The 25,503-nt window shown below is 40.8% G+C and overlaps 1 protein-coding gene across 1 annotated transcript; it reads right to left on the minus strand.

The window, feature by feature from the left end:
- Nucleotides 1–3,420: 3,420 nt before the first annotated feature.
- On the minus strand, nucleotides 3,421–25,503 carry ube2h (ubiquitin-conjugating enzyme E2H (UBC8 homolog, yeast)). The gene is made up of 7 exons (XM_086202093.1): nucleotides 25,204–25,503; nucleotides 12,163–12,239; nucleotides 11,302–11,376; nucleotides 11,180–11,219; nucleotides 8,264–8,316; nucleotides 6,674–6,802; nucleotides 3,421–6,559 (listed from the first exon to the last, which is right to left on the minus strand). The coding sequence occupies exons 1-7, from the start codon at nucleotides 25,254–25,256 to the stop codon at nucleotides 6,435–6,437; spliced, it is 552 nt and encodes a 183-aa protein (XP_086058219.1). The 5' UTR covers nucleotides 25,257–25,503; the 3' UTR covers nucleotides 3,421–6,434.

Consider the following 25,503-nt stretch of genomic DNA (forward strand, 5'->3'; position numbering starts at 1 on the left):
TGACATTCCAGGCCAGGAACCTCCAGGGCTCGGGTCTGAACGAGCTCTAGCTCGTGGGCCTGGCGCTGAGAAGACGGGAAGAGATCTCCCACACAGTCACACACACAAGCATACACCTTCATGTTAATGTGATCGCTCAACCACCTTTGTATGAGTGTGTAATCCATTCTGCTCCTTAAATTCATCACAATACCACATAAGCGCAAGTCATGGCGAACAGAAATAAAGAGCGACAGGAAGCAAGAGCAGATTGATGCGTGACAGAATACATTTTTTTTTTCAGAGGGCAGGGGATTAAACAGCCTTATGTCACAGCATTTATCCCACCCAACCCGCCCACCCGCTGTGATTATACACACAGGCAGGATGCAGCTGAGTATGGAGGAAAGTAGAAGAGGTGGCGCCATCATCTGGCGTCATAGTGGAACGGCATCAGTCAGCATGCGGACGCCCGGACTCTCACAGTCTCCGCAAAAATAAAACCCTAAAAAGGAAATTGCAGAATATGAAAATTATGTCAATCAATACACATTTAAATAAATGGTGAGTAACAGCAGAACGACGCTTTTTTTTTTTTTTTTTTTAATTTAACTTTTGAAGTCACCAAAAACTCCCTACCAGGTGTGTGTTTTGAGCTGCTTTGGTCACCCGTCGCCATCATTCCAGAGCAGCAGAACAGAACTAACCTGATTCTCCAGTTTCACAGACCCTCACGGGGCTCCTGCGGGACAGTGGTCCCCATTGTTGTGTAAGGTCACCACGGCGGAGAGAGCCGATGTGGGACCGGAGGACCACGCTGACACCTTGTGGTACTGCTCGGTGGTTCCACATAGTTTTCTGATGAAATAATAATGGTATGTTGGTAACACTTGTTGTTTTGCTGTGTAATTTTCCTGAAAGTTCGGTGGAAATTTATTGTATGACTCTAAACATATGAAATACTCACTAGTTCTCACTGGTGATTAAATGAAAGTAGGCATAGGACAGAATAAAGGAGTGACAAGAAGGTACTGTAAATATTTTTGAATGTTCTGGGTACCTCTGAGGTACTTCAATGAAAGTAAAGAGAGATTATGGGATACTGTATGTATTTCAAAAGGAATAGAATTAGGGAGCTACAAAACATTTCAGGGGTAGGAACAAAAACTCAGTAATTTTGTTGTTGTTGAAGTACTGGATACCAATAAGGGGAATTTAAAAGGAAAATAAAACAAAGATGAAGTGTTTTTTAAGGTACTGAGTACCAATGGGGGGTACTTTCTTTGAAAGTACAGACAAATTATGGGCTACTGTAAATATGTCAACAGCTCTGAGTACCAATCGTTTCTGTATTCTTCTAAAATTCCCAAAGTCAAAGTATTTTTTTGGAAGTCTTGGGTACTAACGGGTATTCCAGAAGAAAGAAGACAGAAATTACAGGTTCCTGGAAGTATTTCAAAAGTTCTCTGTAGCTACAGAGTATTTTAGAGGACAGTAGAAACAAAGACCATATATTTTTGAAAGTACTGGGTAGCCTACGTATGGGGGTATTTTAGAAGATAGTACATAAAAATTACAGGTTACTATAAACATTTCAAAAGTTCTGGGTAGCTACAGAGTATTTAGGAGAAAAGTAGAGACAAAAACCGAGTATTTGGGAACATACTTGGATTATGTGAAAAGTGGGACTAATTATGGGCTGCTCTTTGTATTTCTAGTATTTTTTAAAGGTACGAATTTGGATATTTTAGAGGAGACTAGAAATAAATTAAAGGCTGCTGTAAGTATTTAAAAGTTCTGGATACCTCTGTCTTATCTGAAAGCAGAAATAAAGGCAATTTATTCAAGATAATTAATTTCAGATACATTCTGTAAAGTGTTGGGTGGCCAGGGTGAATTTAGAGGAGGGTAGAAACTGCTATGCACTCATTGAAGTATTTCAAAAGCCCTGGATAATTAGAGGTTTTTCAGAGGAAATTAGAAACAAAGACTGAGTATAAATGTAAACATGAGGTATCTACAATGTAGTTAAAAAAAAACAATTAAGGGCTACTGTAAGTATTTGAAAAGTCCTTGATACCTTCAGAATGTTTAAGAGGAAAGAGGAAACAATGACTAAATATTTCTGAGAGAATTGTGTTGTCCCTGTTCAATCAGCCTAGTCCCCTCTTGATGTCTTTGGACTGTGGGAGGAAGCTGGAGTACCAGAGAGAACCCACGCAGGAACAGGGAGAACATGGAGACTCCACACAGAAAGATCCCGCGCTCCAGCCGGGGCTCGAACCCGGAACCTTCTTGCTGTGAGGGGACAGTGCTGACCACTGCACCCCCGTGCCACCTTACGTGCAAATATCCCCTCCTGAAATGTTGCTACAAATGCTCGATACATGTTTTAGACCGCTAATGTCGTCTTGTCAGTACAGTTGAACTGGAACGCTCCAAACACGAACAACCGCGAGCCTCAGACATTTATGCACATTGAATGTTTTATTAAAAAAGAGAAGTTATAACAGTATATTTTATACACAACTATTTATGAGGTTATAAGCCTATTAATAGAGAGCATTTGTCTATCTGACAAGCATGCCCACTTCACAATGCAAAGAAAAACAAGAGCCGGGAGAGCAAAGTGAGGGTGATGAAAATAAGACGAAGAAGGATGGGCTTTTTGAAAACAACAACAACAAAAAAAAGAGGAAAAATTGACTTTTTAAACCCTCAGGTATCACACACTAGGTACCCACATACATAGTTTCTAGTTTGTTTGTTTGTTTTTTGTTTTTTTCTTAAAAATGCCATTTTCCATGCTGTGTGTGCCTGCTAAATCCCCTGACAGCAGCAGTAGGCCAGCACGGGGGAACAAATCCACACGAGCACAAGACAGGATGATGATGACGGAGTGTGTGTGTGTGTGTGTGTGTGTGTGTGTGTGTGTGTGCACCAAGCAAGCTTCAACTCCACACCAGAAACATGCAAGTGCACAAGAAGACTCGGGTCAACAAATGGAAGGGGAGGTGATATTATTGGATTTGGGTGGGGGGGTGGGGGGGTGGGGGTGTAGCTGACTCTCCGCAGCTGGACGTGCTGTCTATGGATTAATGATAGACCAGTCCATCCTCACTGGTTGTGTGTTTGTGTGAGCGTGTGTGTCTGTGTGGTCGTGTTAAATATGTTGTTTTCTAGCACATGGAGGTGAGAAGAGAAGCCTAGGAAAATTGAAAAAAAAAATTTAAATTAAAAGCACAATAAACATATCTTTGATACTTAAAAAAAAAAATTAGATGTCAAGTTAAGGTGGGAAGCATTACTGGTTTTGAACACATTTCCTTAGTTCTAAATACAAAGGCAGTGGTTATTTCTTTTGACATCGAAGAAGTCCAGGGAGTAACACAAGGGGGGGGGGGGGGGGGGGGGGGCATCATTGTGACACCAGTCCAAAGGTCCAGTATCATCCATTTATTTCCCAGTAAATGCACAATCCACAAAACCAAACCTCTGATTAAATACTGGGGGTGGGGTGGGGGTTGAAAAAGACAGAAAAACATCCTCCGGTTCCTTCTGCACCACTGTCATATTATGTGCTTTTTTTTCTTCCCTTCTCCAACATGGATATCAAGTACAATACTGCACAAATGGGAGATTAAAAAAAAAAAAAAAAAAAATTCACTTTAATTTCCTTTTTTTTTATAAATAAAAGAAGAAGATCAAGTTCTCCTCAGGGGTGGTTAATTATTCAGCTGACTTACGACAGTGGCGTGTGATGATCAATATAAAGAGCAAAAAAAAGAAAAGAAAATGAAAAGTAAATAAATACACATTTACAGGCAGCTTCAGAAGTAAACTCAAGATTACGGAAGCTAAGAAAGGCCCGATGTGGAATTCCTTTTTTTTTTTTTTTTTTTTTAATGCAGTTTTCTTGTTGAAAATGTATTCACCTCGCAAGAAAAGGTAATAATTCATGATCAAGATGTCACGGAATTCGAAAAAGTAATATGGCGTTTCTTGGCTCCCGTACAAGCTGATTGTGACACTTGGAAAACTTGAATACAACTTTGCAGGTTTCTTCGATTTGAAAGCCACTCGGAGTACATTATACTACCAAGTACACACCTAATATCACAATTAAAACACCTGCATCCTGTTGGAAACCAACTCCCATCCCCCACCCCCGAGCAATTATCTTCACAAATGCTTAAAAACTTAAAACCATGGATGTATCCTGGGTTTAAATCTGATAAATGAAACCCCTCTCCTGAAGAAAATCCAGTCTTTTCATTTCTGTACAGTTTCACTACAAGTCCTCCTAGTTTGAAACACACACGCGCACACACACGCGCACACACACACACACACGCGCACGCACACACACCTCTACAAGTGTGAATCTGCCAGAAGGAGACGAGCAGGCACGTCTATGGAGCATCTTACAGGTAAGTCACGCCACTAACTAAAGCTCAGATGATCGCTAAACTCTATCTGTAATATTATAGCACGTTAAGTTGAAGTCACCACCCAGAAAAACTAACCATCCATTCATCACAGCTGTTCAGGTGAAAAATGTCTACCAAACCCTACAAAAGCTAAAATAAAGCCGTTTGAGAAGAGAGTGAATATTAAAAATTCTCCTGGATGATGAAGCATGTGCTTTTCTCGCTTTTTTGTTGGGCGGGGGGGCGGGTTATTCAATTGAAGGTCACCTTCTTTTCATGATGAGGCACAGAGGAGGAGGGATTTTGATGACTAAAAGTATGATTCAGCTGCAAACCTCCCGTTTGGGATTAAATAATCTACAACAAAGCAACCAGTGAGTCTTAACTGCAATCTCAAGTGAAGTACATTACGAGGTTTTCTAGGTAGTTTCGACTGCCACGCCAGCCTTTGGCGACACTCGGCCGAGTGCGGGGGTTCAGTATTTCGCAAGGCGGCGGAGAGTTGTGTTTTCTTCGCTGTACAAGGTAGATACTGTACACACACGCACGCACCCACACATACACAAATACACACATACAAAACAAACAAATAATCCAAATGTCTGTTGTGGGCTAAATAGTGAGAAGCACAAAGAAGGAGAACAATCAAAAATGCTGTGATTGCAATCTTGTTCCACACATTATGGATGGTTTTTTTTTTCTTCTTTTTTTTAAGATTGAAGTCTAATATGCACGTGACTTTCAATGACCGCCTTCAATCAACCAGCAAAAAGCCTGAATGTTATATTTGGGTCTTATGTTGAAAGTAAAAAAAAAGAAAAAAGAACTTATTCTGACAGTCAGACCAATAATGATAATGGGGGGGGGGTTGAGCAAACTCCTGGTAATATTGGAATGTGAGGATGGCCGATAAAACCTGTTTTCATCTTTATTTGATTTTTTTTTTTTTACCGATTTTTACAACAACCGCTAGTTTAACCGCTCAGCCAGGGAAGTCTGTTCATGACCAATAATGACAGAAATGTACTAATTAGCAGGAGGATGGATGATTGTACATTGAGAATATTTGGTACCCGTGTTTCTTGACAGAAAAAAAACAAAACAAAAAAACGAAACCAGTGCAAGCTGCGTCCATTAGGAGCCTCATGTGGTCGGATGGTTAAAGGGTAGCTCTGCTCTATTTTCAGTAAAAGAGTAAAACCAAAATCTTCATGCTAAAAGAACCAAAAGATGTCGTTTTCACCACATTGTTGCTCACGTCAGTAAAAAAAAAACATGTTTTGTTTTTTTTTCTGATCGCGTCCGGTATGTATTTTTGCAGAAAACAGAGTAACAAAATGTTAAGTAACAGCTAAGGTTTTTATTTTTGACATGTCTCACTCAATATATTGAAAGAGATATCGGTTTCTTTCTTTTTTTTTTAATACCCTGCGCAACTGTGATTGTGCATCTTGAATAAATACTGTCTTGATTGCGGGACGATATTCGGGAACAGTGCACCCGGGCAAGCCAGATCTAAGCAGCTCTAAAACCGGAGCGACCGAAGCTTTTGTCAGAATCCACGACTAAATGAAGAGTCGGGGGTGAAATTTGTGTAAAGAAATGAGACGGGACGTTTTCTTAAAAAAACAAAACAAAACCAAAAAAAAAAAAAAAACACTTAAAAAAATGCAGATGACAGGGAGAGCATATGAGAGTAATCTGGATATCTGTGAGAGGAGAAACAGCTACAGAGTGGAGGGGGAGGAGGGGTGAGGAGGAGAAAGGAAGGGATGGTGGTGGTGGTGGTGGTGGTGGTGGGGTGGGGGGTGTCTGTCAAACACACCAAAAGGCTAGATAGTCATAAAAATCCTTGTTTAGTAGTAATAATAATAAAAAAATCAACTTGTTTAAATATGAATATTATAAGTCTGCTTTCTCGTGGTTAGGAAATCAAATATAGTCTCTGTGGGAGGGGGAGGGGGGCGATTAAAGGAGTAGGCGGGATGGGGTGAGAGGGAGTGGGGGGGGGGGGGCCTCCTTTCACTACAACTCCATGTCCTGGGCTTCGTCTTCTGAGAAATCAGACATGGAGCTCTCGGATGAGGAGTCGCCAGCCCCCTCCTCCTGCTCCTTCAGAGCCTCCTCTGTTGCATATTTCTGGATGTACTCTACAGAAACACACAAACACACACACAATTGGAATCCATTCGGAGGAACAAAAAGAAAATAATAAAACTTTTCCAGGCGTGTGAGAATCTCAGGTGAATGAGAATAAATAAAACCTTTGATTTTCTGCTTGTACTCCTCTGGCCGGTGAAGGTACATGGCAGCTGCATCTCCATTCAAAGGGTCGATGGGGTTCGGGTAAGCCAGCAGCTGAGGCAGGAACGACTCAAAGATGTTGGTCAGGTCTGAAGAAGGACAAGGAAATCAGACCAGTTTTAAAAAAAATTGTCTTGTTTTTTTTTTTTTTACTTGTGATAATTCTGCAAAGTCAATGAACAAACAGGAGCAGGAAGAAGAGAACTCACCGTTAATATTTGATACTCGATTTCTTGGGAATCTTTATTATTTCTGTCTTTCAGAATTCTTTTGAATTGAACCATGTTTGAAAAGGCTTTTTAAAATCGTATTTATTATAATTGAGGAATTATCTTAAGACCGCTTTGAATAAAGTTTATGATCTTTTTCCAAGGTCGTTCCACTTATGTTCACCTTGCTAGCAGAACCAACACCCCGTAGCATTTCCCCTCTATGAAATTGAACTCGAAGACGTTTTCAGGGCTGAAATTCTAATTATCTGTAGGATAAAACGTGCATCTGTGAGTTTGCGACATAAAAGCGAGTCGAAAAAAACAACTGAAGGTCAAATTCAGAAAAGTAAAATCTTCAGCCTCACAGATGCTAGAATCCCACCAGTGAATCTTGTTACTAGCTCTCTGCTAGCAGGCCTCAGCTTCAAAGGCCTCATTATAGAAAAAAAAAAAAGCAAAAAAATTTTGCAACTCTGCTCTCGTCACCTAGGTGTCACCATTGAGCCCGCTCAAGTAGGAGAAAACAAACACTTCCTCCAGTCTATTGTATGGTACTGTCGTGTTTACATGATGGAATCAGACGCGTTTGTTCCCACTGCGTTTGTAGCCGCTCATTACAGACAATGCAGGATTGATTGGTGTATCCTTCTCACGGTTGTACAGTCTGATTTTCTTTTCAAACATTCAACATCCGCAGGATTTTAGCCGACAAAGGTGGAGGATTTCTTAAGGGTTTTGAGATTAAAGAGGAGAAAGCTATTGCTCTATTAGCTGACATTTAACGATGAAAATGATAGCCACGAGAAACATGAAGTTGCTTAAATGTCATTAAAGGCTCCTCTTGAATTTTATCCTGAAGCGTAGTGAAAATTAATGGTGGGGGGGGGGGGCCCTTCAACAATCTGTACAAATATTATTGTATAATGCTCAACAGCTGTCTGTGGAGGGGCTGTAATGAGAAATAATGGGATAATATAAGGCGTGGGAACATGGAAACAGTGATGGGTAAACACAATCCCCACAACAGTGTGTGTGTGTGTGTGTGTGTGTGTGTGTATGTGTGTGTGTGTGTGCGTGCGCCGCCGTCTCTCACAGCTGACAGACACTAGATGAGTGCTGTCAAAGGTGAATGTGCTTCTGTGACCTTGGCCGGTGAGGGTATTACCTCATTAGCATTCGCCTCTCCTCTCCTCTCCTCTCAGTAAGAAGATCAGGGACAATTTTGCAGCAACACCTAATGCGGCCCACGCTTCATTGTGAGGGAGTCACCTTTTTGGTGTCGAGGGCACTTTGTCAAGATTGCACAATCTCACTGTCCCCTGGGAGGGAAGTACTCACCGTAAAGGGCTGTCCATGTCTGGTTGATGACATCTAAGCACACCGTTCCTGACCTGAGGGGACAAACGCGACAGACAGTCGACAGAAGTGAGTAGGAGGTTCAATCAGCATGAGTGACTTTTACAGTGGTTCCATTCACGAGTGAACACAAAGCTTTAACTTCCACTCATGACAAATACCTGCAGCTTCTGAGTGACAGAAGTCAAACTCCACTGGTAGCGGGCTGACTGCTATCAGCCATTATCTTTACAGTCACTATCACAGTTTACCATGCGACTCATTTGCCTCAACTGTAATATCACAACTTGTAAACTTATCCTAGTGTAATTTACTAGTATTAACATGATGTCAGTTTGTAAAACTTGAGGATTCAATTACTGAGGACCACCTAAACCCCCCCGTTACATTAGACTTGCTCAATATGGAAGGGGACAACAGTTCAGCTTGTCCTTCCAGTCATCTGACCAACCTTCACCCATCACGGTGCCCTTCAGAGGATGTGGCCACTAAGCAGTGGATTACTCAGCTCGGAAAAATACAAAAAAAAAAAAAATAAAGAACTTGGCCAGATTTGTCTTTTGTTAGCTGATGATGGGGGGGGGGGGAGGAACTAAAAATGAAGATTTTCAAACACACGGTAATGAGTCAATTGTAGTTCAGAAATTAAGTGGAACTACAGTCTCTTTCTATTCCCTTCAACATGACAAAGCAATTTTGAAAAAAAATTCAGAAATATCAGCTTGTTAAAAAAAATGTAGTTTGAAATACAATTATGGAGTGATTAACAAGAAGACATTCAAGGAGAGACTTTACCAGTTTTCAATTCTAATTTAAGATAGATAGATATATAGATAGATAGAGAGATAGAGAGATAGATAGATAGAGAGATAGATAGATAGATAGATGGATAGATAGATAGATAGATAGATAGATAGATGGATAGATAGATGGATAGATAGATAGAGAGATAGATGGATAGAGAGATAGATAGATAGATGGATAGATAGATGGATAGATAGATGGATAGATGGATAGATAGATAGATGGATGGATAGATAGTACTATCAATCAAATCTTTTCTCATCTAATGGTTTTTCTTTATTTTCATGATAATTTAAATTTATTATTTAGGAGATTTTCACTGGAGGCATCCAAACAATGAATGAGCACATATGGAATTATGTAGTAAACAGAAATTATGAAATAACTGTAGATATGTTTTATACTTCAGTTTCCTCAAAGTAGCCACCCTCTGCCTTGTGGACAGCGCTGCAAACCCCTGGCCTTCTCTCAGTGAGCTTCATGACATCATCACCTGAAGTGGTTTTCACCTCTCAGGTTTGCCTTGTCAGGGTTCATTTGTGGAATTTCTTGCCTTCTGAGTGGGGTTGGGACCATCAGTTGTGTTGTGCAGAAGTCAGGTTGGTACACAGCTGACAGCCCTTTTTGAAAACTGTTAATGTTCATATAATAAAATTGCAAAAACTTTGAATTCGTCCCCAAGCGCAGTCGCACAAACCATCAAGTGTTACGACCAAACTGGCTCACATGAGGACGGCCCCAGGACAGGAAGACCAAGAGTCTCCTCTGCTGCTGAGGATGAGTTCACCTGAGGCCCCAGCCTCCAAAATCACAGGTTAACAGCACCTCAGATTAGAGCTCAGATAAATCCTACTCAGAGTTCTAGAAGCAGACACACCTCTGCATCAACTGTTCAGAGGAGACTGCACCAATCAGGTCTTTATCATTGAATAGCTGCTATGAAACCACTGCTAAGGAGAAGCAACAAGCAGAGGAGATTTGTTTGGGCCAAGAAACACAAGGAATGGACATCAGACCAGTGGACATCTGTGCTTTGGTCTGATGAGTCCAAATTTGAGATCTTTGGTTCCACCCACCGTGTCTCTGTGCAACACAGAAAAGGTGAATGGATGGTCTCCACATGCATGGTTCCCACTATGAAGCATGGAGGAGGAGGTGTGATGGAGTGGGGTTGCTTTGCCGGTGACACTGTTAGGGATTTATTCAAAATTGAAGGAACACTGAACCAGCATGGCTACCACAGCATCCTGCAGCGACTTGCCATCCCATCCAGTTTGTGTTTAGTTGGACAATCATTTATTCTTCAACAGGACAACGACCCCAAACACACCTCCAGGCTGTGTGAGGGCTCTTTGACCAAGAAGTAGAGTGATGGAGTGCTGCGCCAGATGACCTGCCCTCCACAATCAACTGACCTAAACCCAATCCAGATGGTTTGGGATGAGATGGACCGCAGAGTGAAGGCTAAAGGGCCAACAAGTGCTCAGCATCTCTGGGAACTCCTTCAAGACTGTTGGAAAATCGTTCCAGGTGACGACCTCATGAAGCTCATGGAGAGAACGGCAGGAGTGTGCAAAGCAGTAATCAAAGCAAAGGGTGGCTATTTTGAAGAATGGAAAATCTAAAACATGTTTTGAGTTAGTTCCATTTTTTTGTTTACTACATAAACGTATGAATGTGTTCATTCATAGATTTGATGCCTTCAGTGAGAACCTACAATGTAAATAGTCATGAATATAAGGAAAAAACATTAAATGGGAAGGCGGGTCCAAACTTTTGACTGGTAGTGTGTGTGATTTGCCAATAGCATACGTTTTTGTACCTCCTGAAAAAACACACCAACATTGTGAATTTGAAGTAATCTTTTTTGTTTATATCCAAAGCAATCAGAAAAGCTGAAATATTTTTCATAACTTTTCTTCATAATATCGAACCGATGACGAGCAAAACGTTTAAAAATTGTCTTTAAAAAAAGACAGACATTAATGACGTGCTGATATTGTCTTGCGCTGCTGATAAATCTGAAGATCCACTGATAATCAGCACTTCAGTTTTAACAGAAAAGCCATTAAGAGAAACAACTTTTGAACTTACGCTTCATCAATGTTGGGATGAAAAATCTTGTTCATGAATCCTGAAAGGTAGAACGTGAGAGAGTGACTTGTGAGACAGTTCCTCCAGCCTTTGAGATCTGCGTGAGAAGGCGGAGCTCTTACCTATTGATGGCGATTTGAAAGGATATTTGTCAGGAAGATCTACTCGCACCTTCCAAACGCCTCCTTCGTACGGCGCTGTATGTGAGGAGGAGACAGAAGAAACTTCACACCACTGAATATCAGATTCCATCAATCTCAGGATTGAACCAATAGCTGCACACGCCACTTCCTTCCATTTTCATTTAGATAATACAGTCTTGCATTGCAACTTTTACTTCCAAGTGTGTGTGTGTGTGTGTGTGTGTGTGTGTGCATGATCCCAGAATAGCTGAGTGTAACAGGACCCTCATGTGCAGCACTAAAACAGAAAAGCACCTTAATGAATGGAATACTGGTGAACATGTGCACACGTCTGCAAAACACGAAAGAACCATTTTTATTGAACATCACTTCAAGCACCTATAAACAGGGTCAAACGCCCACTTCCTCCTCCTTTACTGATCCAGGGGTTTTTGTAGTGTGACAGCTGTTGCGAACAACAGAAGAAAAGAAGTATTTCCTGCTTCTCCTGATCCAAGTTCCCCCTCCGGCCTGACTCCTCTCTGTTTTACGCTTTATGGCCTCAGGCAAAGATTTGATCCATTTAACGTTCCTGTTCCACCATAATGAACCTCTCTTTATGAACAGCGATATGACGGAGATTCTTTCACAAACTGCCCTCAGGACATATGTTATGACTTCATGCACATTTAGATGTCGTCAGTTTTGAACAAAAATCTGGTTTTACAATCAGTAGTTCAAAATGTTTGGGAAGGAGTGATGTTCTTTCTGGGACATGGAGTCATTCATCGAGGATCCTGTGTTGGATTTGACCAGCGTGGGACCAGTAATGTATAAAAGTCAGACAAAAGAGATACTTACTTCCCTGTGGTCCGAAAAACTTCACTACAAATTCGTTGAGTCCGCTGAGGATGGTAACTTCATGTTTGCTTTCAATGCTGCGGGGCTGTTAAGGACAATGACTTCACCTGACAGCACACACAAACAAACAAACACAACAAGCGGAGGGGAAAATATCCACTCACACAATGAGGACTCGTTCTGGAAATATAAGCTGCGGTTGTTTCCAGTCTAAAATATCACTGTTGTGATTCGACAAAAACATGGGCAAGTGTCCCGCACCATAAATAAAGACTAACGAGAGAAATGAACGCCTGTGACAGAGAATGAAATCAAATCAATGTCAGAAAATGACACATGGATTCTGTCTCCTTCTCTTGGAGACTCACTTGCAGAGAGCTCCTTGTTATTTTGGACACTGAATAGAACTCCAGGAATGACTTTCCTGAGTAAATCTGTAATTACTGATCAAGTAAAACCAGGGTTTTTGATCTGGATTTTTTTTTTTTTTTTTTTTAAAGGTGGTGGCATTTTTGAATGTTGTTTGCCCAAGATGAAACAAAAAGATAAAAATAAAAAAAAACAGAAAAAATTTGCGAGAAATAAATCAGCTACATCTGAATTGTTGACCAAGGTCACAACCAGTAATACAAAAGCTTTGACAGGAGAAAGAAAACACTGGAAGGTAAACAACTCTGATAAATACCTTGCCATCATGTCCCTCTATAACTCATGTTGCTCTGCTGCAAATTTCCAGTTCAGTGTTACCACAGTACTGTAAAATAACCTAATAAATGGTGAAAAAAAAAGTTGAAGAATTGAAGAATCATCTGCTTTCCTTAGCCTTAAATTATACTAAATCTATTATTTTGGGGTTTGGAGCTGCTGGTACAATTTTTTTTTTTTTTTTAATGAGCGGAGGGAAGTTCAGGAAATCAAACAGAAGCAGAAGAGAAGATTAGCAAGCAAGTAAATGTGTAAATGAAAGAATACAATATTTTTTTTAAAAAATGAGTGAAAGACTGGAGAGAACAAGCACAAGACAAGAAAGAAAGCTTCGCAGAAGCAGCTGGCTTGTCAATCCTGATTGAGTGTGTATCCCATTAGCTGTGGCACTGACACCTAAAGGGTTAAATTAAACTGGGGGGGGGGGGGGGGTTATTTAAAGCTCTGGTTGAGTCTGGGATGAGCAGACTGAATCCCTAGCTTGTGTGAGGGAAATGTGTCATTGTGGAGCACAAGAGAAACCTCTCTGTTCTGATGTTGGGGAGTCAATAAGCTACTCGGAGGCTCTCTGATGCAAAGTCCAGCCCAGAATGGATACGCACAAATACCACAAGTGCAATATTTCTACACAGCATGCTAGCAAAACTAACTTCAGCCCCTAAAGCACATATGACCACATCAATACATACTGCCAATGCATTATGTTTACATACTGCAGCTCCTCCAGTTCTGCCCTTCATGTAAGGACAACTACACATCTAACCAATTGTGAAATCACTGGTGTGTACGAGCACGTGAGGCAGGGCAGCGATGCTGAGTAGGGGGATGGTAAGACAGCCGCGAGGCAAGGTGGGATATAAGCAGTTCTTGGGGTTGAATCAACAACAGTTATGCAGCAGCCTGACTGACGTTGACCATATTCGCTGGAAGGCAAGAGAAGTAATAATAGGTAGTGATGCAATATTGAACTGTTTCAAAATCAAACTAAATTTACCTTTTCGAAATGTCCTTCACACACATTAGAGCTTGTCTGCAATACTTATTAACTTAACAAAACAACACAATTACAAGAAATCTCTAAACTTTTTAGTGAGATGACGTGAGAGAAAGAGAAGGCAGGGATGAGAGAGTAGCTCGTATTGCGCTGCCAGACTTCTCTCATGCCCTCGCGTGATTAAAAAAAAAAAAAAAATCTGGAAGGTCACATACAATTTTTATGTGCAGTAAAATGCTTGAACAGTAAACTGACAACAGCAGCAGCTACCAACATACTGAATATCTTTAAAGAAGACTGTCAACTGTAGAACTCTGACCTGTTTATCCATGGTTTTAGTAAGACCAATCCCTAAATTTTTAATTCCCTTTGATGGGATTCTTTCCATCTTACAGCTAGGTCATAGCGAGATAATGGTCCAACCTACTGGCCTCCTCTTTCCTTCAACCAGAGAGGCCCAAGGGCACACATCTGTTCCACAAAAGAAGTAACTACAAGTAACCGTCAAAAAAACTATGAAGGAGATTGGCAGGTGTGTTAAAACACCAGAGTGCACTCAGTAAATCCGTCCGACTAAAGTTGTTCTGTATAATTCAAGTGTTGAAGGTGGGGTCAGGGATAAGCCCTACTGTGCAAGTTCACAACCCAGGGTTTAGACCAGTTTAATCAAACCCTGGCTGCTTGTGAAAGCAGTGAGCGTACTCTGGTGCACACCAAAAGAACTAGTCTGAGACCTCATCTCCCTAGTGATCGGTTTCCAAGCTACAAGAACAAATTGACCCAATTGTGGGATGCAAACGACGATGTTGATTATCAGGGGCTTTTTGCACAGGGCCGTTTTAGATGTGAACAAAAGAACAGGTAACATGACAGGGAGAGGACTGACTCTTTTTTTTTTTTTTTTTAACAAAATCTAATGGTTGAGCTTAGCAGTTTACATTTTCCAGTGCTAAATTTTTGACTAATTAGAAAAACTTCCGAGACTCCACTCTTAGGTACGTCCCAAAAGCAAATGTTCCCCCCCCCCCCCAAAAAAAATTGGCCTGTTTCCAGTGTGCACTGTGAAACTGAAACTACTACAAAGAATAAGAACTAAAACTAAGAGTTTCAATTTGATTTGAACTACTCAAACCACTAATTCCCAATTTTTTGAAAATAACTTCATAATATTGTGTATGTTGATGTGCAAGTTATGTCTGTAACCTGAAAATTCACAAAGTTTTCAGGACACATCACAAAACTACCATGTGTTTGTTTTAGATAAATCAAAGTTATGTATTATTCTGTGTTCCCTATTCCATCAATACTCCGATGTCCATCCCCCACCTTGGATTAGTATAGATAAGTCATAATCTGTAGCAAGCACCAGCGCAGTATCTTTTACACACACATATAATCGGATACACAAAACCCAATCATGCCGGAAGAACACACACATACACACATCAGAGCACAAACTCTGTCTAAACGCTGTTCCATTGCAACTTCCTTCATATGTGATATAGTACAGTAGCGTGGAAACCGACAGCTGTAAACAGTAGAAAGAAAAGGTTTCAGACAAACTAATAGCCTCATGTGAAAATGTATCCGAGCTCTTCGGTAGACGGGATCTTGATTTTAACTTTATTTCTACACTAAAACCTTTCAGTGTGCCGTGTACAGTGGAGAAATATGCAGTAAATATCATTTACGGTTGTGGTCTAGACATAGCTTGTTTTCCTTTTGGTTCATTCGGGGCTCTATCCCTGTCTGACCCAGGATTGAAATATCTCAATCCTGACCAACCTCCTCCTAACTATGGAACACAAACATGCTGGGGAATCATAAACGACAATCTGTCAAACAATGTGGTGTCAACTCAGCGCCAGCATTTTCCTTTTTGGACACAGCCATGTTTGCTCTGGTGAAAGGGGGCGGAACGTTTCAATGCACTTCCCTGCTTCTCTCATCTTTGTTTTGAGGAGGGGAACAAAAGGAAAACGCCACACTATTCTTTCATCATCGGGGTGACCTGTTACATGTTGAAAATCTAGTATTAACCACCGACAGGAAAGCACAATGGCATTGACTTCTGAATATAAATGTGTTATTTCAACAGTTTGTATTTTGAAAACAGCATCAAAATAAATTCTTTCTTCCAATTTCTATGTATCCCTATGTACATGGCATGTACAATCAAATTTGAAAAGAGCAAATTAACACGGCAGGCCAGTTTAGGCGATTTTAAAACCAGCTGACACCAGCGCTGACCAGCAATCCTTGTAAATGTGAGATGTAACACTTATGGGAAGACTGGGCTGCTATTCGAGGAAAAGGCACCAGGAGATGTGTAAAACATGGTACGCTATTGACTACCGTGCAGAATGTATTTTATTACTGGCACTGAGTAGAGAACGATGACTGTAAAAACTGCATTGTGTGAATGCAACATAAGAAGCAGTGTTACGAAGTCTGTCTGAAAGACGCCAACAGTCTGTAACCTCCAAATGCCAGCGGGGAGAAGGAACATAAAAAGGGAAGGTAGAATAAGGTCAACCAACACAACACAGAGCTGGAAATGGGGGAGTAAGAGCATGAGAGAAGCAGAACGATAGTGATGGAAGGAGATAATGAGACGGGTTCAGCCTGCCGAATGCTGATCTACCCTTGCAGGCTGGATGACATCATTGCTTTGGCCTGCAGGCAAACGATGACGAGTGTGAACACAAGCACACACACACACACACACACACACACACACACACACACACACAGCAACAAGCAGTTCTGAATTTGACATAATGGAGAAAATAAATCATGATAGGTTAGAGCAGAAGACTGGGCTAAATTCCCAGGTGCATGTAGTTTGTACATAGAGAGTAATATTCATGAAAGCTGCAAGTGACTAGTCAACAGTTCCTTAAGGTTTTCTTAGAATAAAAGCCTATTTTTAGAGTGCTGAAGGGGTTTCCTTGGAATTAAAGCTAAAATTGGACTTAAGGGTAGTGACATCATTTGTTTCGGGCCATGGTGTTGCCTGGGAAGGATATACACTGAGGTGAGACAGATTCTTAAGTTAGCTCTGGTTTGGATCATTTACAAGATTTTGAGCCGATGTTCATATAGAGATGAAGAACTTTGAGACAGCCACCTCCTCTTTCACTTTCTCTCCCTCGCACAAATGTTGTAGCAACAATCAAAGGCCTTGCAGATGAAAGGCAGGAAATTTAGCATCTGTCCACAGGGTGTGAGCGAGTGTAGGCTTCCTCCACTGAGCCACAGACAACCAAAAAAAAAAACTGCACAAGCTAACATTCATTAGCGACAAGAAAGCACGGATTATTTCTCAAAAAATACTTAAAAAAAACAAAACAAAAACAAAAGAACCTCCGTTTGCAAGTCTGGAAAGAGAATTTCAACCTTATAGAGCAGCAAGACTAAAACAGAGCAGACCAGTATCATACCAGCAACAACATTTTCTATCTAAATGGACCCAGTGCCTTATCTCTGATGAGGGACGTTATTACCAGAGGAACAATAATTAATCTAATATATCTACTGGACGTATCTTGAATTCATTTTGGTGCATGGGGAGTTTCTCAGGGCAAGCAAATATCTACAGTGATGACTAATGTGCAAGCAGCAATACTGTACCAAGTGTAGTGCAGGTCAGTCTGAAAAAAAGAAGGAAAAAAAAACAAACAAACAAAACAGGGGCAACTAGTGTAACAGCAGCAGCCATCCAGACACAGCAGGCAGAGCCAGCAATAGGTCGTGTGTTGCTGCGAGTGTGTGATTTAATCAGCTCGATACCAAGCAAACACCGTTCTCCCCTGCAACCATCATCAGCCAACCCTACTGACCCACTCCTCCACTCGCTCTCCATTTCACACTGTTGCAAAACACCACCCCCCCCACCCCACCCCCAGCTGTTTACTTCCATTTAATCACTCTTTTAAGTCAAAGTCACAAAACTCAATTTTAATGCAGATTCAGATCTAATTATCTGGTTTGTTGCCTCTACATATAAATATTAAAGCTCCCGATCATCCACTACATGCATCAGTCCAAGATATCACAAGAATGGCAATATCAATCACATTCCTCCTGTGATATTCCCTTAACTATTACTGCAACATGTTCCTTCACTGTTTTATTAAACATTTATTGACCTTAAAGTTTGTCTTCCGTCGCGAGCTCTGCACCTTCAACAAATCACAAAGGCTGCTCATTCGGACTGCAGTAACGATGACTTACAATAGAATACATACAAATTTCGTTTAAGAGGAATCTACTCAGACACGCCACTGAAATCAAGCTTGAAGGAAGATAGTAGCCTAAAATCAATATGTTTTATGAGGTTGCCTTGACTTTGACATGAAAGACTTCTTCAGAGTGTACCCCTAGGACTTGAGCAATGTTTAACATCACGGTGTATCCCCAAGTAGACTTTCAAGTCAAAACACTGGTAATAAACCACTGTTCCATTGTTGCCTGCCAGCTTACGTTGGCGGACATCTCTCCTCTGTCTACTTCAATGCAATCAACCACTTCAGTAAAAATCCAGTAAACTGTATTTGGGAAATTGCTAAAACCTCAATATGATTTGTCAGCCAATGAGAGTAGACCTGCAAAACATTTCCAGCAATTATCAATATCCATTTCACCGAAAGACAATGTCATGAAAGAGTCTAAGTCATCCAAGTCGTGGTTAGCCGAGCAGGAATGATAATTTTGGTATTACAGTAATTGAAGTGAAGGAATTACAGTTTACATAATCCCCATTGAAGCTTATGGGCACTGCTGCGCTGCTGAGAAACATTTTACACATATATGTTACAGTTAAAAGGAGCACCATCTAATAATCAGCATGTCAGTCATCTGTGCAGCACTTTTTTTTAACACTAACTTGCAAGAATGTGTTCTTCAAATAAAGCTGGATTGATTAGCTATATTTGATTGTATTTGTATTTTGGCTGAGGAACTAGTCATGATCAACCAGGATATTTTCTCATGATTATCACATTATCAGCCGTTGTCTTATTCAAGCAGACACAGGTTTAGGTTGCGCTTCACAAAATCCAACTGTATTGAGTTCAAAATGTTAAATCAAGATTAAAACACTCTGCTTTTCAAGTGTTCTTGAGCTCAGTTGGACTGAAACTGGCCGTCCATATTAAAGCATCGAGATCTGTTCTGACCCATTAGGTGTGTGAATACTGGTGGGAGCGTTCAGTGCCAGCATGTGCAGCCCATGTAAAAGAAAACCTTGCGGTAGATTTTACATATGAATGGACATATATATATATGTAAATGTCTGGCAGAGATTAAGCGCTGCACTTGCTGGGTGGTGGAAGTACATTAACACTAGTTTCATTTCTGTTTTGAATTAAGAAGGTCAACACTGAGAATTTCGACACATTTAACGTGTGAAACGAGAGAGGATTACATTGCAGTCTGCAATTATGACAGTTGCTTTACAGCTGACAAAAACAGCCCACATAGAACCGTGAACAAGACTCCATTTTGTGGGCTCACTGAATGTGTGAACAAAAGGAAAAAAAAGGAAAAGGTACACCATCTATCACCTGAGGCTTAGGCACCTTAGAATGTTTTTTTTAAAGCCGATGTTACACTGAGAAAAATCTCAGAAATATAAAAGCCTGTCCCTGCAATCCGGTACTTTAATTTTAGAACGTGCACACACACAGTGAAACAATATAAATGCCTACTTTTTAAAAAGGTTCCAAAAAAAAAAAAAAAGGAACCATAACAAACAGTCCATAGATGCCAAAAAAAAAACCCAAAACTATATATATATATAAATAAAAACAACCCTTGCAATGCATATTTTGCTTCTATAAGACTGTAATATAGTAAGCTAGCTGATGACTACCTCCCCTGTATGAACGCTGGAGCAGCACAGCCCCACACAGGCTAAGTTCTTTGTCTTCTCTGGTGAGAAATGAAAGCCCACCCACTGCAATCAAACGTGAATCCCTCAGCTGCTCCTCCTCTCAGCCTTTTCACTAAATCAACAGTCTATTTACAGCAAAAGCACAAGAGTCTGTCTGTGTGTGCAAATGCATGTGTACAACGTAAATGTGCGCAAAAAAACAATATGACCATTAATCAACACAAAACTGAGCCAGGGTAGGAGAAACTACAACCTGAACCGGAGGCAACTGTTTAATGACTGGATCTATTGACAGATACGACTTGTCTGTTGTAGGGAGAAAAGGGAAGAATCTTGAATTTCAACATGTCGAAGAAACTGCTGACAAGCTTGCATCTGAGTGTGAACTGCTCACACACACACACACACACACACACACACACACACAGCTAATTTTATCAAGCTGATACAGATAAGATGTGCACAGACTGACAAGATAGAGCCTGGTGGATAGAGGGGCCTGTAATTGTTTCTTGATGAGTGTTCTCTAGTTTTGTTGGAACAAAATAAAGTTGATCAAGTTAATATAATCAGTTTTTGGTACCACATATGCCAATAAAAAGATCAAATGTAAATGCAGACTTATCATCACTCCTTTGATTTTCCACATTAAAGGAGCAGTGCGCGTGAATGCAAGAGGCAGGCTGAGCTCCCCAGCGTGAGAAGAAAAAAAAAAAAGAATCATGCAAAACAAAGAGAGGAACTTCAGTCCATCTGTTTTTCTAAGAGAACTCAGCCATGCATGCAGAAAGCGTCGCACAGTGGGATTAACAGTGAGGGCCTCCAATCTCCTACTGTCAGAGATGCCTTGCTCCTGAACCCTTCACAAAAAGAAGAGCTGTCAATCAAGGTGAACCCCCCCCCTTACTTTCTTACATTTATCAGATTGTTAATTCATGAACAAATAAGAGGCTAGAGGGTGGTTAGCGAGTGCAAACCTCTGCCAAGGAAATTCAGCAGGAGCTACCATGGCTACCGATTTAATTGAACTTCAAAAAAACTGCAACTAAAAAAGTTACTTCATCTGTGCCATAAGAGCAAAGCACTGTATTTACTGGAGCTAAATCACCAGACCACAGATCCCCCCCCATACATACACACACACACACACACACACACACACACACACACACACACACACCCCACCCTGACTCAAATGTTGTCACGGGTTCATCATGCTCCTCCTCTATCAGTCTTTAGGTCACAAGCAGATGCAAAACCAAACTTAAGAAACTCTAAGAAAAAAAAACCAAACAAACCTGCTGGCTCCTTCCCCACAGTAATCTGTGTCTAGTTGGTTCAGTATTGCATTAATAATGCTGAGTGCAGATTAGCTGGCCGTGACTTGGTCTGACACAGCAGCGGGAGGTTGAGGTCACCGGGGCTCCAGTAAAATGGGAAACACAAAAGACTCCGGTGCTGATGCTATCCGGATGTCATGTTACAAGAGCACAATGGGCCTGAAACACCAAGCGGGGAGCAGATAAAGCTCAGAATTGGTATTCCACTTCATGAGGGTGGAGGGAGGTGTGAGGAAGAGAGTGGCCCTGGTGGATAGCACCCCTTCAAACCTGTCCTACTCCCAAGAAAAATCCAAACCACAAATCCGCACTGAACGACACACAATTAAGCTGAATCATATGATGATTTGAGGGTAAAATGATCACACACTGGCCCTTGAGCCAGGTATCATGATGGATACAGAGGCAGCTGAAGCACGTCATCTTCCCCCTTCAACAACTCCCTACTGTGTTGAATATAAATCATTTGTCGTCATGCATCAAAGAACTGCGATCCAATCACACGCAGTGAGTGGAAGGTTGATGAGATCAGAGATGCAGTTTAGTTAACAGAAAATGTTGAATCATCCGCTCTGTGGTAATCATGTTTTATTTCTTCAAGAAACAAATGTACACTTCATGCCTTCATGCTACTGCAGAGATAAATACTTTGGCCTAAATTGTTTAAAAGTGCATAAGAAAATGAGGTTTATTGGGAAAAAAAAAATTTTTTCATCAAATTAGTCAACATACAGTAACGATAATATGACATTTTTTCTTTTCTGCCCTATTCTCTGCATTAAAATCCATAGGCCAGACACCACCAGAGCTTGTGGTAACATTCACAATAGGCTTAGTCCTTTGTAATCTACCTGTGCTCAAATTCCAGCAGCTTACTGCTTGAAAGCGTTTGTCAAACGAGTAGACCAATGATGAATACATGCATATAACAGCACAACTACCTACACAGTGAGTGTAGTCAGCCCCACACAACAAGCTGAATGTAAAGCTCTTTTGAAATGACACACGCTGCCAAGACTCCCATTTAAAGAACACCGTGTTCCAAAATTGAAGCAACATGTCCAAGAGGAAGAGTGAAAAAGCCAGTGGGCAAAAGTTATGCGGGTCACTGGAGAATAATGCTAATTTAAAGGTTTAGGACCAGCAAGAAGTGGACAATGTACAAGATGTACTTAAGATTATACAAAAGAGGTGGAGTGAACGAAAATATCCATGTTGAGGATTATGGCTCACTTCATTTGAATGCATACAAAGATCTGTACATTTGTCATAAAATGCAGAATCCATGGGCCTGGTTTAGGACAAAGCTCAAAGCTTAATCCCAGTCATACTACATGCTGAGGTCATTCTGACATTCATTTTCATGAACTCCCTAATGGTCCCCGCTCTAGATTCTCAGCTCTCCGGTGGCTGCACCAAATTAATGCGTGAGGGCTCTCGGTGTCAACCCATAAGGAAGAAGCTGCTCCTGTCTACAAGCCGGTGTGAGTTTCTGGTTCTGGTTACACCAGAGGGAGACGCGGGGCTATGGAGTACAGAGACAAGGTTGTTAGTGCTAGTTTTTTGCTGTTCGGCACATAAACAGAGGGAATGAACCGCTGCCCAGACCAGTAACATGAAGCCCTCCTTACCTCAACCCAACAAGAAAGCCTCGTCAGCAGTGAGACCATGCGCTGTGACACACATGCAATTGTGTAGGACTGAGCAGGTGGAACACACCGAACCTGTTTGACTATTGATGTAGTAGGTTTTTAAGAAGTGGGGCAGTATTACTGCAATACTGCAACTCTTGTTGAGTCTGCCACACCAACTTTTAAAGGTGGCCATATCTTACACTTACAAGGGAGGAGGGAGCATTAACTTTCTCAAACAAGTTCTGTTGCTTGCTAGCAGATGCAAAAAGATGCCTCCAGCAGCAGGCTCGCACACGCACACTCACACACACACACACACACACACAAAAAGCAGAACTGTAGCTGGAAAAGGCTAAATAAAGCCTCCTCATATGTACGCTTCATAGATGACATAGAAATGTAGCATGAGTAGGGTTTCAACTAACAATTATTTTCACAATTTATCGATTGAATGGTTTACTCCAGAGGATTTGAAAGCATGAGGCGGGTCTTTATGTATGCGATTTGGTTGAAGATATGTTAAGATATGCAAGATTTGGGGGCAAATTTTTACTTTTTTCCTCATGTCTTACAGACAGCACGTCACAAATGACCCAGAATATTTATGTATTTGGTGTACTCTGAAGTTATATAAAGCGGCAATAATAGGCAAGTCTGGCTAACTAAGTAACTGCTACGGGATTAAATAACAAATAAATGATCTTATATTGTCATCCTGACACTAAACTGTAAGTAGTGTAAGGATGGGTAAGCCTTATTCTATGCTTTGTCCAAGAGACGGCCCACCATCTCAGACTTTGAAAACCCCTAGTTTAATCTCTTAAAATGTCCTGAAATTTAGAAAACACTCCTCATAATTTCTTAGAACCTTACGTGATGTGTACAAATAGCTTCTTTAATCCATCCAACAGTCGAAACCCAGTGTCCACTCCTTGTTCTTTGTCATAAATGATCCCCCCCCCCAAAAATTAAAACATTTTTTCTTTAAAGACTAAAATTATTAATCTGTTATTAAAAATCAACTTGTTTCAATGGACTATTTGATTAATGTTTCAGCTCTAAGAATGAAAATTGCTCAAGTCAGAAGGAATTTTGGGCAAACATAACTCAAAAGTATGACCTATATTAGTTTAAAGAAATCAACAACGTCCATAAATTATAATACAAAGGCTTTACAAATGATACTTTTAAACCCTTACTTGGAACCTGTTATTATGACAAGACCAGTTTTAGCCATATATTTGACTCTAGCTTTACTGCCATCCCATCAGCTGTTTTAGGTCCCTCCCTCTTTCAGTTTCTGGCTAGTAACAGGCTACCCAATGATTAAGCTCCACTGTGCTGGGACAAAACCAAAAAAAAAAAAAAAAAAAACCTACTAGTTCACACTGTTCTTCTAGAACATTTGAGTGGACTGGAAATATCTTGTAATAGTTCATTTTTAGTGCTTTCTGTTGACAGCTATAGCTTAAGCCAAACAAAATATAAAAGTAAAACAAAAGACATGGGAGTGTAGGGTGGGGGGGTTGAAAACAGAACATACTAGATGTGTCCTGAAAGTTCACATGCATTTCTCAGTGAAAGCCACTGCTGCCTCATGACACCTGCTGAGCTTTCTGATCAGCTGCCACGCTCGCTTCACTAATCAATATTCATGAGACAACAAATGATCATTAAACCAGTTTGTATTTGCCAGCAGACACTGAAGTACAGTGAGACATAGATCAGGTGGCCATTTTGATGTTGAAATTAACCTACAGACTCGCTAGCCAGCTCAGCAGCGTTACAAGCTAACATTTCAAGTGACAGCTGCAATAACACATGAGAAAGCCCAACGTGAGGTTACATAGCGAAGCTATATAGACACAGAAAAGCTGAAAATGCTAACAATAACGCCAACGTTTTACCGAATGTGGAACAAAAGACAACAGTTAGCCTTACATTATGTAAACAAGCTCCTGTGCCAACGTGTAAAGGGACAATTTGACTTAACTCCCCTGACAACAACAGGCTGGACAAAGAAATGCCATGAGGTGTTTAAGTCAGATTTACTGGTGGTGAAACAAGATGAAAGACATTCCTGAAAAGGAGAATAACGTTAGCATCTGATCGGTCGTTGCAGTCCTTTTCGATTATAGAAAACATGCTAGACAACAAGCATTAATATTACAAGGAAATATAGTGTTAAAAAAATGCTTAAAGGACATGGGACCGATCTAATTAGCTAGTACAGCTGTCCCGATAAGCGACTGAAGGTTCGCAGGACAGAAATAGCTAAGACTTGGCTTTGCTAGCAAAATGTTGTTTACACAAACACCAGCCATTCACAATGAACGCTCTATCTGCATTCAGTTAGCAAGACAAACAAGCAGCGTCAATAAAACGGATTAGCTCATATCACATTTCTTCATACATAAGGACATAGCTGACTAGACAGCGAGTCAGAGACTTGTTTATGTTCAGAAAGGATACAGTTTCACCACATCGGTATCCATTCGCCTTTTACCCGGACTTGGAGACGACATTTTTGCTATTTCCACCGCAGAATACCAGTAGGTAAGCTGAACGCTAGCCCCCCCGAAACGCTAGAGAGTCTAGCAAACTGTACTATCCGAACGTTAACATTTGCTTTCGGAAATGTTCACCGCAAAACGTCTTCTCAGTTGAACGTCTCTCTGTCCTACTATGCAGCTGAACTAACGTCTGCTATTCACTGCCTCTCAGCGCTCTGACCATGGTTCTGACAAGCTGGGATCCCTCCGCGGAAAACGT

Source organism: Aulostomus chinensis, chromosome 4 (assembly GCF_037954235.1).
Source record: "Aulostomus chinensis isolate RoL2024-O1b breed Wild chromosome 4, RoL_Achi_v1.0, whole genome shotgun sequence".
Classification (NCBI taxonomy): Eukaryota; Metazoa; Chordata; class Actinopteri; order Syngnathiformes; family Aulostomidae; genus Aulostomus; species Aulostomus chinensis.

Excerpts from the sequence above, each read along its gene's own strand:
- ube2h (XM_086202093.1), bottom strand. The coding sequence starts at position 25,256 with ATGTCGTCTCCAAGTCCGGGTAAAAGGCGAATGGATACCGATGTGGTG. Across the intron at positions 11,377-12,162 it reads GTTTTTCGGACCACAGGGAA|CGCCGTACGAAGGAGGCGTT; the intron begins GTAAGTATCTCT and ends CCTCACATACAG. Across the intron at positions 6,803-8,263 it reads GACATGGACAGCCCTTTACG|ACCTGACCAACATCTTTGAG; the intron begins GTGAGTACTTCC and ends GTCCTTCTTCAG.